A 15,477-nucleotide genomic window follows, 5' to 3' on the forward strand; every position below is an offset into this window, starting at 1 on the left:
CCCAAATCTCAAAACTGAAAAACACATTAAAGGATGCTGTTTTCCCTGAAGTGTCTTTAGAAGACGATAGTTGCTATTACAGTATTTTTTTGTACCTGCACTGTTTATTTCAGTGTTTATTTCCACAAAGTCACCCTGACATTGCAGCCTTGTGTCTGAATGTTTATGTTGAACATTATGTATCCCACTGCAAATCAAACTACACCATAAAACATGATGTTTTACATCTTCTCATGGCAATAAAAAGCTCGGTAACCCCTATCTGTTGGAGCAGCTTGCTGGCAGATGATGTGGGCTCAGGCCTCAGAGAAGACGACAACCCACGAGTACAGATAAGAGGCAGTGTTTTCAACTGATTCTATTATCCACGGAATAGAGTAGTAAACAGAAAACAAATTGGTATTTTAGTGAAGGATCGAGAGCAGACGAAGCTTCAGATGGCTGATGATTAAGCTGAGGCAAGTTTGTCTGTAAAAATATCAGAAAAAATCGTAATGGGCAATGTATTGTTATCTGCATGTACAATGTGTTTACCTGCAAGTAAAACGAAACTACATTTTAGAAAGCACTGAAAAGTTTACTTTAATCTCCTGAAGCCAAAGAAGTTTATAGGCATTTTCTGTTTTTGTCACATTTTTCTTCACTATGAGCTCAATTTTCACTACAATATAAAGTTCTGTCACTTTATGCAGACAGCACAACCATGACTAGATGTAGAGAACTCACAAATCTCTTTCGTGCAGCATGACACAGTTGTGTCATACATGGGTTTTTTTTTGTTTTTTTAATGAAATTTAGATTTCTTTCATTCTTAATTTTACAAAAATTCAAGAAATAAACCTGAGATTACATGTACAAGTGCCAACAGGTGTTACCAATACTGGAAAAATATAGTAAATGTACATGCTATATATATATTAAACAAAAATTTTAAAAAATTAGTTCCATTCTTGTCTCCTATCCGCTCTGTGTAAACACACACTGCCTGCAGTTCAACCCAGTTCAGCTGAAAAGTCCCAGAATTTCTTTGAAGAAACTGTTGATTGCAGCTGAGTCACTAATGACTTCATGGTTGCGCCAACAACTACAGAATTTTGTTCGGTGAAATGATATATTTTTAGCAGTTTTTTAAATGCTACTTGTAGAATAAGGTTGATCTTAATGAAAAATTCAGACTTGGTTAAATTGTAGCCTCGATTTGGTTAAATTTCCAACAGAACAGCGAGTCACAGATAATTACTTCAAGGACTGTCGTAATATTGGTTGTGTAACATAACATGATAGCTGAAAAGTCTGAATTTTTGTTAAGAAACTGCTGGTTGCAGGTGAGTCACAAATGACTTTATGTTTGCACCAAGCAGTGGACAATTTTAGTTTTTTTTACAGAATTTTGTAAGGTCAAATTATATATTTTTGGCAGTTCTTTAAATGAGACATTTCGTTTTGAAGAAGAACTCCGATTTCAAGCTTCGATTTGGTTTCTGACAGAACAGCAGGTGACAGATAATTACTTCAAGAGCGGTTGGAACGTTGGTTCTGATAAATAAACACAACTCTTTATCTTATTAATATCAGCTTATATGTATGATTATTTATGGCCCAAAATACCTGATATTGAAGATGCTATAGAGATCTAGACATTTTATTAAAAGCTGGATCAATAATAACATCTGTCTAGATCCTTGTTCCGAATTTGTTCTTCCATCTTTGCCTCAAATTTGCTCTGTGGAAACACACACTGCCTGCAGTTCAATCGAGTTCAGCTGAAAAGTCTCAGAATTTTGTCATGCAACTGTTGGTTGTAGCTGAGTCATAAATAATTAAATGGTTGCACCAAAGAGTGCAAACTTTTTTTTTCACAGAATTGTATTCAGTTAAATGTTTTATTTTTTAGCATTTTTTATAAAAAATGAAGCACGTAGAACAAAGTCGACTTTTACAAAATATTCAGACTTTAGGTTTAAATTTGGTCAGTTTTCCGAGAGAACAGATAATTACTTAAAGGAAAATCAAAATGTTTGCTCAAATAAATGTTTTATCAAATTTAGATGACTCCGATAGATGATGATGCTGAATGTCCGTTAACATATACATATGATTATTTATGGCCAAAAATGTTGCATATTGAGGTGGCTATAGTGATAATAGCTAAAAAAAATAGAGGTATTTCACATTCTTTTTACACTTTGTGAACAAGGTGAATTTTTAAACTAATCCTCTATGAACATGGAACTTCCCCAGTTGATTACATCCAATAAAATATATTTTTGTTTTTTTACATAACAAGTTTTCTAATATTGTGTTGTTAAACACATGTATAAAAAGATGTTTGTTGATGTTATGAGTATGAGCCTATAAATCTGATTACTTATGTCCAAAATACCTGATACTGATGAAGCTATAGTGATTAATCTGTTAAAAAAAAAAAAAAAAAAAAAAAAAAGGCATTTCATAAAAAGTGGGAAATTGTTGTATTGTCTGAGGTTACTGAAGGGTCACTGATGACACCTGTAGCGACTCACCTGAGCAAAAAGGGTTGGTTGGGTCAAAGTTGATGGCAAACTCGTGCGACACCTGACGAGACACAAACGCACACATTTCAACGCTCGTCCTTCACTACGCTGTAAAACACAGTTAAGAAACGCCGTCCATTTCTCCCACACCTCCTCCCTCCCACCGTCTCTCCAGCTCTCTGTGCAGCTTGCTCTTCTTTGTCCTTTTCATCAGCTCAGCGCCATGGCAACACAGATGGGTTGACAGTTGCGTAATCATCTGAATATGCATGTATAATGCTTACAGTTTTATCTGCGAGTGCTTTTTTGTGTGTGTGTGTGTGTGTGTGTGTGTGTGTGTGTGTGTGTGTAAGATGCAAGTAGAAAGCAGGATGGTTTTCACTGTAAGTTTGCATATGACAACCCACCTTCCTCTCAGTCTTTGCCGCCACACGTGCACATGTAACACACACGTCTGTGCACAAAACAACAACAACAACAACAACAACACACGTACCTTCCAGTCTGGTGGGAGTTGGGCTCCAAATCCCAGAGCAGGAAACATTTTGTCGCTGAGCAGGAAACCATGACAACAGATTGGAACGTTAGTTAAACCTTTTTTTTCATACAAATTCAACAAGCTGGATTTAGACAGCAGCAGTGGAAATCCTGTTACCTTGTTCACATAGAAACACATTCAGACATTTACAGAAGAGCGAGCAGGGAGCTGGTGGAAAAATGACATTGTAAAATGGCTCCTCGGTAAGAAAAGAAACTCCTGCACAGCAACTCATTGATTTTCATGACATTTTTATGTGATTTTTTTTTAAAAGGAGCAGCTGCATTCCTGGTGGTCTCAGTGTCAAAAACCTTATTTTTAGCATGCAAGCTAAAACAGGAAAACTACATGGTTGTGTGTCTGTGTGCTCTGCTGATGCTAAAGCTCTGAACAGCGGTGCTCGGGTAGATGATGGGATTAAGATGGGTATTAGAGAACTGTTAAACCAGTTTAGTTCTTTCTGCAAAGCCCAAAGTGACTGAAACTCTGCAAAAACTCCCCCCAGGAATATCTAAAAAACATGTTTTTAAAAAGAAAAGAAAACCTGAATTTCTTTGATTATTTATTTGACATAAATTAAAGAAATAAATCTCAAATCAGCATCTACAAGTGCCCACAGGTGTGGTGAATGTACACATGCTAGATGTTCTACTGCTAATATTTGTAATGTATTTCTGTACTTGTAAACACACACTGCCTGCAGTTCAACCCAGCGCAGCTGAAAAGTAACTGAAAGTTCACATTTCTTCACATTTGCACCAAGAAGCGAGATTTTTAAATTGTTTTTTAAACAAAATTTTGTTAGGTCAACCGGTTAATTAAATTTTTTTTAATGAGATAAGCAGAATAAAGTCAATTTTCAGGAATTTTCTGATTTTAAACCTGCAATTAAGACGAGAATTAGAGAACTGTTAAACCAGATTAGTTCTTTCTGCAAAGCCCAAAACGACTGAAACTCTGCAAATCTCCGCTGCAGGGGTGTCTTCAGATTCAGATTCAGATTCAGATTCAGATTCAGAAAACTTTATTTGTCCCCAGGGGGCAAATAAAAAGGCACATAGAGCAGGCAGTGCAACAATGACGTAATAAATAGGGATAAATATATATACAAATCTAGACCAAGTAATATAAGAATAAAGATAAAAAGAAAGAGAATAGAAAAAAAGACAAAAAACACAACTTAGTAACATACTAGTGCAAAAGAGTAGGTGCAATATGGCAATGAGGTAAGTTTAAGATGCCACTTGTGTTTTGTGGAGACACTCATGAGTTCAGTGGTCCATTTCTGGAGCTAATGTGGCTCGTACCCTTTAGAAAAATGAGCATCCTCACTCATTTCTTTTCCAGTATTGTATTTGACTCCACCTCTGCCGATGCAGATCATTTATCAATGAAGATGCAGTAAATAAAGTGGAGGTGACAGATTGCTGATATTTAGCATGTCCTCTGAACTCCAAAACAGTTTGAAAAGTAAATTTTCTCTTTAAAAACATCATTTATCAGAGCCACAAACATCAGATTTTCAATTTTCCACTGGTCTTTCAACTAAGCGTCCATGCCTCTCTGTCGCTACAATGAACTAATCTTTAATTTCTGATAATTAATGACCATCACTTTATTCTACAAGCTGCATTTTTAAAGAAAGTTCATCAAAACAAACCATTTCATTAACTAGAACTGGTAAAAACTAAACAAAAAACAAAACAAAACAAGAAAACAGTCATGTGACTAAAATTCAGGGACGTCTCGGATGAACTGCAGGCAGTGTTTACACAGAACAGACAGGAGACAAATTAAAGAGCCTGAAAGCAAAATAAATCATGCTTAATCAATAAAATAAATGCAGCATTTCGATAAAATAGTACACAGAGGAGCAAGTTGTTGAAAGATACATTCTGCATTATGAAACAGCTTTCTGGAGTTTGTTTGTAGAGGTTGCAAAGATGTATATAGTACAATATTTACAGTATGTGGAGCCACCATTTTATTTTTGTGGGAGTATTTGGAAAGATGTTTTACATGTTGATTCAAGGTTCATAGAAATTCACCTTTTGTTGGTTCATTTCTTTGATTTACAACATCATAAGAGTGTCATACAGCACAAAATACTTTTTTTGAGTTGTCCCTAGAGGTGCAGGACTTTATACTGCAGTGAAAAATGAGCCCACAGTGAGTAAAAATGTGACAGGAGCACAAAAATGATGGGGTTCAGAGGGTTAGTTAGAATATTTAGTGCCATATTCACCCTCCTGCATGTACTAGCGCTGTTTAGAATTGCACACTCCATCTTTAACTAGTTAAACAAGGAAGAAATCTGCTTCAAATACTCACGTATCGTAGTCCTGTATGATTTGTCCCACAGCTAAAATGGCAGCCAGGTACTCGTTGCTGCCCAGAGGATTGATGTAGTGGAGGGAGGACGGCTCTCGGGGGTTCCCATTAGACGCCGTGAAGTCTATACCGACCTGTTGAAACACAGAAAAGTGATTTATTAGAGGTCATCTGAGCAGCCTGGAGTGTTGCTGAGCTGCCGTGATGCTGTGGAAAACCAGGTGCATGATGGGAATTGCAGCAAAACCAGCAAGAAACTGAGACTTTGTAAAAACTACTGGTTGAATCTTTTTTGGCGTAAATGTCACTGGAGGAGCTCAGATTTATTGTTTTCCATTTGAGTTCTACTCTGACGCTGCTGAAGACAGAAAGATTCATGTTGCAACCACACAAGCTGTGAGTTTTAATATGTCTCTACTGTATGCCACCTAGAAGTGGATTTTAATGTCATCACCCAATGTGACACATGCTGCTCTCATTAACGCCGGAGCCGCTGAGAAGTTTTTGCAGGTTTAAGTTTATGAAATGTCTGCAACAGATTCATTCCTAGTTCTAGGAAGTTAACTTTTGAGGGAGTGGAAAACTGCCTGTTGTGCAAAACTGCATGTACACAGGTGGTGCAGTGTGAGCAGAAACATGAGCAGAGCAGCAGGAGCAGCTCTGGAGCTCCGTCTGTGACCAAACAGGAGGCTTTCACATGCAGAACTCAGTCGTAGCTAACCTGCATTTGGAAGAACCTAGAGCCAGTTACACAATCACAGTAGTATCATGTGCAAAATACAGAAAGATCGGGTGTTTTTGCTTAAAACACAAGTAAAACAAACAACAACTGGATTAATTAGTACAGCAAATCTGCTGGTGGACTGGAAAATGAACATCTACAGAATTTCTGCATATTAGGTCATTTAGTGCAATTTAGGACTGTACGGCACATTGTTTCCATATCAACAATGCACTGTGACAAACACAATATTTACAAGGGTCAATATATAATTGAGGGACTTTGAAGTGCATGAGATATTTCTTGCATACATTTTTATTAAAAGTTAAAAATAACTCATGTTTTCTATGTTCATTATGATCATGTCGTTGCAAATTCCATAAATATTTATTATGGAAACAATCACTTAATAGTAAAAAATGACTGTATATCACTAAAATGTCACTGGTCACTAAATGGTCACTAAATAACCATCCGAATTTAAGAACAACCACTTTCTAATTAGCTAAACAATAATAAAATGAGCTCATTCAAAAAAAGTTTTGATTGTGTTCTTTTTATTAAGTTGAGATAATCATGACAGATATTTCTTTTTTGGCAATATATCAAATTTTATATGGAAAATAACAAATTGCACCTATGTCTGAGAAATCACTTTCAACTAAGTTACCCATCACAAAAACACCTCTCAAGGAAGTGTGTTAATTCCAGATCACATGACCTGCTCCACATCTTTCTCTAAAAAATACCATGTGGTGTTTGTTATAGATGACCATGTTGATCTATAGGCCTGAAAACAGCAAAAATATCAACTATGATACCTGTCAACAATGTTACAAAAAGCACCACAATTATATACTGACCCACATCATCAAAAGAAGGTCATGACGTAAGGGCGAAAACCACTCAAAAACATCACACTGCAACTTCTTCTGCTGCCCATAATATACAGGAGAAGTCTGTCTGATTTAATTAATGGAAATAATGAACTTACAGCTTTTTAAACATGGATTAGACAACATTGAGTTTGTTGGTACACAACCTCCGCTGGCATGAAAAGAGCGCTGAACAGCAAAGAAACACAGAAAAGAAAGCTTTTGTTGCAAAAACAATCAGTTGTATGAAAGTATTTTGGCCACATAAAGGATGATGTCGACCACAAAGAGGCACTTTGTCTGCAGTATCTTGCAACTACAAAAGGTAACACAACAAATTTTCTTACCATTTCAATCAATTCCAGCAGCCAATCAATTCCTGTATGACCAGATTTAACAGGCAGCCAAAGATCTGTTCGCTAGTGTCATCTCACAATAGTCATGAAAGGGTCTTAAAAACACAGTCTAGTCAGTCTAGTTGATGAGTGATAGGTAACATCCTGTTTCTGAAGTATGAGGCTACAAGTTAAACAGAGATGTCACAAATGAAATTTTATGCAGCTACAGTGGACTTATAATCCAGCCAGACAGTAAAGTCCTGTACAAGTCTGATGTTTTACATAAATAATGAAAACTTCCAGCTGAAATGATGCCGGTTGCATTTTTTCTGGATGATCATACAAGTGTCTTACATCATCAGAGGCCTTCTGCTCAATCATCTCTGCTTGGCTCGAAACTTACTTTTTATCAAAAATTACACATATTTAGAACGGCAGCTGTGAGATTTTAGCTTAATATATCAAATATTTTTTGAGATACATTTTTTAGAAAGTTGCCTGTTGACCGGCTTTCCTCACATTTTTTTTTGCTCAGTGAAATTTGAGGCTGTTTGAACAACAATATCTCAGGAACTATTAAAGATAAAAGCCTGAAATTTTCACTGTTGTTCATCATCACATTGTTGATTCATTTACATTTGGAGAATCATTTTGAAACTCCAGAACTCTACTTTTATTAAGCTATGCAGAAATATTGTTGTTTGTGTTTGTGGTACAACTTGTCATTCCTGCTCAATCAACTATAAAAGTTCAACAAAATTAACTTTTTTCATTTTTATGAAAAAGTATTGCATATTAAAAAATATTCTCCATGTTTATTGATGTATTATTGTGACATGCAGCTTCATATGGTTCAGAAAATATCACTAGCTGACTTCTGCATGGTCAGTTTTTTGGTCAATGTCACTTAAAGATGGGACTTACCCATTACCATAAAAGATTATTCAATCTATTTGTCCAATATTACAGATTCTGAATCAATGACATAAGAAATAACAGCGGATATTTCAGGTTTTTATCCTTGAAAATGTCCTTCAAACGTAGCCTCAGATTTAAAAATTTAAATTTTTCCACTACTGTGCAGGCCTAGTTCAGTTTCTTCATGCTGTTTAACGTCACATTTTCAAACAGAACACCTTGAAAATGCTGAAGTCACCAAAAACACTAAATATCTGGGTGTCATGCTGCCGTCAGCTCGTGGTTCGGTATGAAACTCACTCATATATTTATAAACAGTGCCAGTAAAGGATTAGTTCTTCTGCCTTTCAGTGGCTTCATACAATGTGAAGTGAAGGTCTAAAAGAATTAAAAAAAAGGAGAAACTTGAGTTGCCTTTATCTTGGAGAAAGAGAACATTGACAGTCTGATTTTGAAAAGCCTTGCTGGACTCCCACTCTGCACCGCTCACACACCTCATTTACCAGCCAACTGATGTGATTTAGCAGATTTATGATTCATTTTTCGGCTCTACAATGCATGTGGCCGCTTTTCTGTAGCACTAAATATCGGCAGAGACAGAATAAGTGGCTACAGCTTTTATACAACACTGCAGGGGTTGAAGTTTTACAAGGAAAGTGCATTAATCACATATGTGAAGCCTCAAAGATGCACAAAGAGCGTTCCAGTGAGTAATGCCAAATATATACATTATTGCTGTTTACAAGAACATTCCACGTTTTTCTTATAAAGAAGACAGTCTGCAGAGGAAACAATGACCCTGGAAGCATATAGAGGTGTATTTTTAACACAGCTGACCTCAGGGTGATGCTGCGATGACATACAGAATATACAAGAACACACACACAGCTGTTTTCAACACAAGCACAAACACACAAAGCAACACACACGCAGCCCGACACAATATGAGATTAAGAGTGACAAGCGTTTCCTCCGGCGCTGAACAGCGGTTTGCATGCTGACAAGAACCCGACCCGGAATCTCCGCCTCCCTGCTATCGGCTGAAAGATCTTCTTCTTCTTCGCTTTGTTTGGAGGGTTATAAAACAACAATGTTCTGGTTCAGTAAGGACAGCGGCTGAGAAAATAAGGAAGGGAGAGCAAAGGTGGTAGATGTGTCAGTACAGGGGAGAAAGTTGTGGAAATGAAGCAACTAGAATCAACGCCTGGCGGATTCATGCCTTCACCAAAGAGTCAAGTTGCATCCATGGCTGTCCAGAGTCTGAATACCTGCAGGTAAAACTTTAGAGTTCACTGAAAGAAACCAAAAAAAAGCGAATTCCTTGGTTGTGTTCACGTTTGTCCAACAAGATGGTTATGATAGAACACAAAGTTAGCGCCATCACAGTAGACAATGCTTCAAATATGTAAGAAGCTGCAAATTTGACAACACAGATCATCAGTACAGAAGATTTCATCACAATTAAGAATGTAAACAAATGTAAAACATGTTGACATTCTCTCTATCTGTTCCTGAGTTCTGCCCTTAAACACCAGCCAGAAAAGGGCTTTTGCAGAACATTATGGTGTCAGTGACGTTGACCTTTGAAAATCCCATCACTTCATAATTTTAATAAGTGACATTTGTGTGTCTTTTTCCTCATAATTACCACAAGAATCTTGAGTTAAAAAATGTACTTTGTGTAACCAGACACCTTTGTCCTCTAGAGTCTAATCAGTTCAGCCTTGAGCCCAATATTTGGGCCAACTGATAAGAAATCCGCTCACGGCATTCCCGATTTATAGTGCTATAAAGAATGGGGAGAACGTAAATATTTCGATCTTTGACCACGAAAATCTAATTTATTCATGACTGAGTCCAAGTGAATGTTTCTGCCAAATTAGAAGTAATTCTGTCCAGGTGTTTCTGAGATATCGTGAGCTATTGGGATGAATGGACGACCAAAAACACAATTCCTATGCTTTGGAACCTTCCTCTCTCATGTTCACATTCTGTTGACAATTTTTAAAATCTTAAGACGTTCATGCTTTTAATAGCTTTTGGTTGCTCTTGGTGGTTGTAATATTTATTTATTAGGAAATGATATCACAAATTGCTTTCCTGTTTTGCCTTTTCACACTATTTCATTTAGTTTTATAATGGTTAATTATGGCCAATCGTTATCTTTCTAAAGCAAGCAGCAACATGAAGATGGTTGATCGGAGCTTCTTCTACTAAAAAAAAAAAATACCTGATATACTATGTTTATAAGAGTTGGACAGATGGACAATATGACAACATAAAGCTGTTTAATGACTGCTGGTCATTAAACAAGACATTGAAGGACAGAAAAAGACGACAGAGCGTAAAGAGCAGCAGTGGTGATGGACACAGATGAAGGGTGACAGAATCAGGGTGATGTTGTGTTTTCTGTATCTATGAGGGCACATGTGGTGACAACATACAGGACTGTGACAAGTTTATGGCACAGGTGTTTAGATTTCTGTCCAGTGAATCAAAATGAAACCAGGCTGACGTCTGCTCGGTCCTGTATTCATTCTGCATCAAGAGAACAAGCCCAAACATACAACCAGAACCATAAAGAACTATCTTCAGTGACAAGAAGAACAAGCAAAAAGATGGTATGTGGCCCCCAAAGAGCCCTAAGCTCAAACATAATGGAGTCAACATGGGATTAGAAGGAAGAGCTGTGGCAAGTTCTTCTATATGCTGAACAAACTACCACTTAAGGACCTTAAAAAACTGTATAAAGTCAAGTGTAGCAATGAGAACTGATGCTGTTTTAAACCTGATTCCATTCAGGTTTTCTCTGCTTACTGCTGTGCATGAAGGTAAATTAATGACATTGTTTCTGAAAGCATTGTCACTTTACTTGTAGCGGCTACCTTTATTTTTCATGTGTGAAAACAGACCCGTGTAACATAAATCTTTGTTCAGGGCATCATTTAACAAACAATTTGAAGGTAAAACGAAGCAGCAGTACAGTTTCCAGAAATAACAGGCAAACGTCTTTGACAAAACTTTCAAAACAGCGGCATTACAGTGTAAAATGTTGACGGCTATTTTGTCCATTGTGTATTTGCTCCAACTTTGGTGACCCTGACCACTGAATTTTCACAGCTGATTGAAGCCACAAAGAGACTCGAGTCGTTGAGTCAGCACGATTTCCGCCTTGAACCATTGTTCCCCTGGATAATTTTAGAACCAGGACAGATTTCTAACGGATGACGCTCAGTTTGAGTCACTAATCAAATGGCGGAACAACCAACAATCTGCCTCTCAAAAGATGAGCTGGATTTCTAGTAGGTCAGTTCCTCTGTCCTACTTCCTGTTGTTGGCTGTTATCAGAACGTTTATTATAAACTGCAGTGAGCTTATTTAAATATTACTGCAGCAGCATTTACATGTCACGGCAGCTACAATAATGTAAGACTGAACATCACAGCAGAACAAACGTACAACCTTTCTTTGTTGCTTTTGTTAGGATGTGGTTATCTTGTCTAAAACAAACTTGACTGGAACTGTGAATGGGCAAAACTGATTCAGTATGATGTCTACGTTGTACTCAACTGGACTACTCAGTGGTAAATTTCATGGTTCAAACATTGCAGGAGCACTTGGAACAGAGTAACACTGCACAAGAAGACTACTTCATTTTAAATCAGGCACAGTTTTCGCAAACAACCTTTTCTTTGCTGTTCGATTTGCTAAAGATGAGGATGAAGGAGAAATAAATAGATCATGGCTTTCACCTGATAAGTTAAAGACAAGTGAGATGTTCAGAACTATTCCTGCACTTCTATGAATGTGTACTGTTGAGAAGGTTAGATTTTTTTCTCTTTTTTTCCTCTGTACTATATATCAGTGGGATTTGTTTTATTGCATAAAATAAGCATCTCACATTCAAATGTTACAGGAGCACTGGGAGCAGAGTGTAGCTGCACAAAACGACTACTTTGATTCAATTCAGGTACAGTTTTTGCTTTTAATAGTCTCAACTCAACTTTGTGAACGTTTTGTATTTATTAAAGGTGTACAGATGACTCGCTTTGCTCGTCTTGCAAGTCAACAATGACAGAAAGACCTGAAGTGTTCAAGTGGGACGGCGAGGGACAAAGCTTGTCCTTAAGTTCTCCAAAATGTCACAATAGCCTGTTTTCCACTACAGGAACATGCAGGCTGCTTTAGGGAGGTTCTACTTCTGTAGAGCCTTTTTCAGGGCTGTTCTTAGTAAGAAAAAAGTACTTGCTCTGGAGTAGATGCATCTGAATGAAAAACTGAATTAACTACTGTCATCATGCATGTTTAGTCTGTCTGAAATATATTATCCACAAAGAAAAATCATGGTTTTCCAACCAACAGAGAGATTTTTCACACAAAAACTAATGTTACCTATGACCCCAGATTTTACCCAAGTCAACTGAATCAACCACTTCAAAAAAAAAATCTGTCAAATTGTTGGTGAACTGAGGCGGAATGATCCAGCTGTAAAAATGTTCCCGTTGAAGCTCTCACACTGAACATGGCTTGGCTTACCCAGAGACAGTTTAAGCTGAATGAGACCCAGGAAGCATTTTCAGAGTTTATTTAATCACCCTGCAGCCAACAGGCTCTAACAGTAGTACTGAGGGTTGGTTTTATAGAGCAAGACCAGAAAAAATGTGCTCCAGGTCAGGTTTATAGAAGTCTATCTCCTGTGTAAAGGTTACTGCATTAGCTTGGATTACATTTCTGTGAACAATCTTTTCTTCGCTGCTTGCTAAAGATGATGTTTCTGGCATTCTAATACTAACAAATGGATATTTTCTTTCACCTAAAAAAGGGATTTTTTTCCCTTTATATTCTCCCTCTGTAATGTGTACCGATCAGGCCTAACATTATGACCATCAGCCTAACATTGTGTTGGTCATCCTTTTGCTGCCAAAACAGCCCTGACCTGTCGAGGCATTGACTCCACTAGACACCTAAAGGTGTGCTGTGGTATCTGGCACCAAGATGTTAGCAGCAGATCCTTTAAGTCCTGGAAGTTTCAAGGTGGGGCCTGCATGGATCGGACGTGTTTGTCCAGCTCATCCCACAGATGCTCCATTGGATTGAGATCTTTGGAGGCCAAGTCAACACCTCAAACTCGTTGTCGTGCTCCTCAAACCATACCTGAACCATTTTTGCTTTGTGGTACGGCACATTATCCTGCTGACATTGACCACGGCCATCAGGGAATATTGTTTCCATGAAAGGATGTACATGGTCTGCAACAATGCTTAGGTAGGTGGTACATGTCAAAGTAACATCCACATGGATGGTAGGACCCAAGGTTTCCCAGCAGGACATTGGCCAAAGCATCAGACTGCCTCCACCGGTTTACCTTCTTCCCATAGTGCATCCTGGTGCCATGTGTTCCTCGGGTAAGTAACACACCAGGCCATCCACGTGATGTAAAAGAAAACATGATTCATCAGACCAGACCACCTTCTTCTATTGCTCCATGGTCCAGTTCTGATGCTCACGTTCCCATTGTCAGTCTTTCAGCAGTTCACAGGGGTTAGCTTGAGCACCCTGACTGGTCTGTGGCATGCAGCTCCATACGCAACAAACTGTGATGCATTGTGTATTCTGACACCTTTCTATCAGAACCAGCATTAACTTCTTCAGCAATTTGAGCAACAGTAGCTGGTCTGTTGGATCGGATCACTTGGGCCAGCCTTCACTCTCCATGTTCATTAATGAGCCTTGGCCCCCTATGACCCTGTTGCTGGTTCACCACTGTTCTTTCCATGGACCACTGTTGATAGACACTGACCACTGCAGACCAGGAAAACCCCACAAGAGCTGTAGTTTTGGAGATGCTTTGACCCAGTTGTTTAGCCATCACAATCTGGTCCTTGTCAAACTCGCTCACATTCTATCAGAGGCCATAATGTTATGCCTGATCAGTGTGTATGTGATGTTTGTTTTCCCCCCTCTTTTATATTTATTCATTTTTTCATACTACAAAGCTGAAAAATATGTAATTGACATTTGACGGCACGGGATCTTCCCTTAACTATTAGAGCATCGTTCCTCTGATGGCCTCTCCGGTGGCAGACGTTATTAGTTTGATGGCTGTGAATTTGATGACAGTGGGAGATAACACCACTTTGTCTCCAACTTACTCCCTGCCTCCAGCTATTAGTAATAGCGAACACGTGAGCAGACTAAACACAACACAGCAACACACAGTTTCAACATGCAAGTTTACAGAATTGAAACGAACGGGGGGGCGACGGCGGCGTCTCATTACTGGAAGTTTCCGTGGCAGGAATTGTCTGTAACCCGCATTAAATAGACGGATTCAAATTACTGTCAAATGAGTGACACGCTCACATTCACGCTGGAGTTTTCTCAGCTGTGGCTTGTCGAGTATTGATGAGCCGGTTGTCATGCTGGGACCTCAGCTGACTCATTTGCAGTTAAACAGCCAGAGAGATGGATGGAGGAATGAAGGTGTTGGAGTCTGTGCGAACTCAGAAGTGACACAAAGACGACCAGAAGCTGCTTGAACTGTGGAAACGTCTTCCTTTGGGTTCATTCTAATTGTGTATTTTTTTTCCTCTCTTTTTTTCAGAATACATGAGGAACTGTATGTATGTTTTGACAGCAGCGAGTGCCATGATGGATGACTAATAGTGACTCCAGGGGGAAGCCAGATATTAACAAATGACTGTACAATAATTATTATTCTTTTAAACGTGGTGGCATTTCATACTGTCTTTATTTATGTCATACAGTTTCAACTGTAGAAGGATAGGGCCTTTATTTGAAATAAGCTTTTATTTTGAAGAAGCTTTTCACCTCCATGTTTAACTGTTTTGCTGCTGTTTCATTTGCTGCTGATGCTCTTTTCTATAAGTACAAACTCAGCATTTCCTTTTTATTTGTGCATAGTGGTAACCACTTGAAGCCCAAGCAGTTTCTGGGCATTTTTTGCTTTTTTTTTGCTTACTGTTGGCTTATTTTTCACTGCATTGTAAAGTCCTGCACATCTATGGAAATAGCAAAACTATAGCTAGAAGTAAAGACAACCCAAACCTGTATTTTGTGCAGAATAACACACATAAAATGCCATAAATATAAGAAAAAGTTAAAAAAAATCGTAGTCGTAAAAGTAGAATTTCTTTGATTATCAAAAAAATTTAAAGAAAATCTGCAATCAAGATGTAAAAACGTGCTTCCTAGGGCCTCCATGTGTTATCAGCATTGTAAA

The 15,477-nt window shown here is 38.1% G+C and overlaps 1 protein-coding gene across 1 annotated transcript in view; it reads right to left on the minus strand.

Annotated features, from left to right (window-relative positions):
• cpne2 (copine II) overlaps positions 1 to 15,477 on the minus strand; it is a 75,112-nt gene that overhangs the window by 21,099 nt on the left and 38,536 nt on the right. Inside the window, exons 12-14 of the mRNA XM_055009362.1 lie at positions 5,383 to 5,516; positions 3,010 to 3,064; positions 2,523 to 2,574 (exon numbers count right to left, since the gene is read on the minus strand). Coding sequence (XP_054865337.1) covers positions 2,523 to 2,574; positions 3,010 to 3,064; positions 5,383 to 5,516 — 241 coding nt within the window. The remainder of the gene's footprint in view (positions 1 to 2,522; positions 2,575 to 3,009; positions 3,065 to 5,382; positions 5,517 to 15,477) is intronic.

The sequence above is a fragment of the Amphiprion ocellaris genome, chromosome 3, assembly GCF_022539595.1.
Source record: "Amphiprion ocellaris isolate individual 3 ecotype Okinawa chromosome 3, ASM2253959v1, whole genome shotgun sequence".
Taxonomy (NCBI): domain Eukaryota; kingdom Metazoa; phylum Chordata; class Actinopteri; family Pomacentridae; genus Amphiprion; species Amphiprion ocellaris.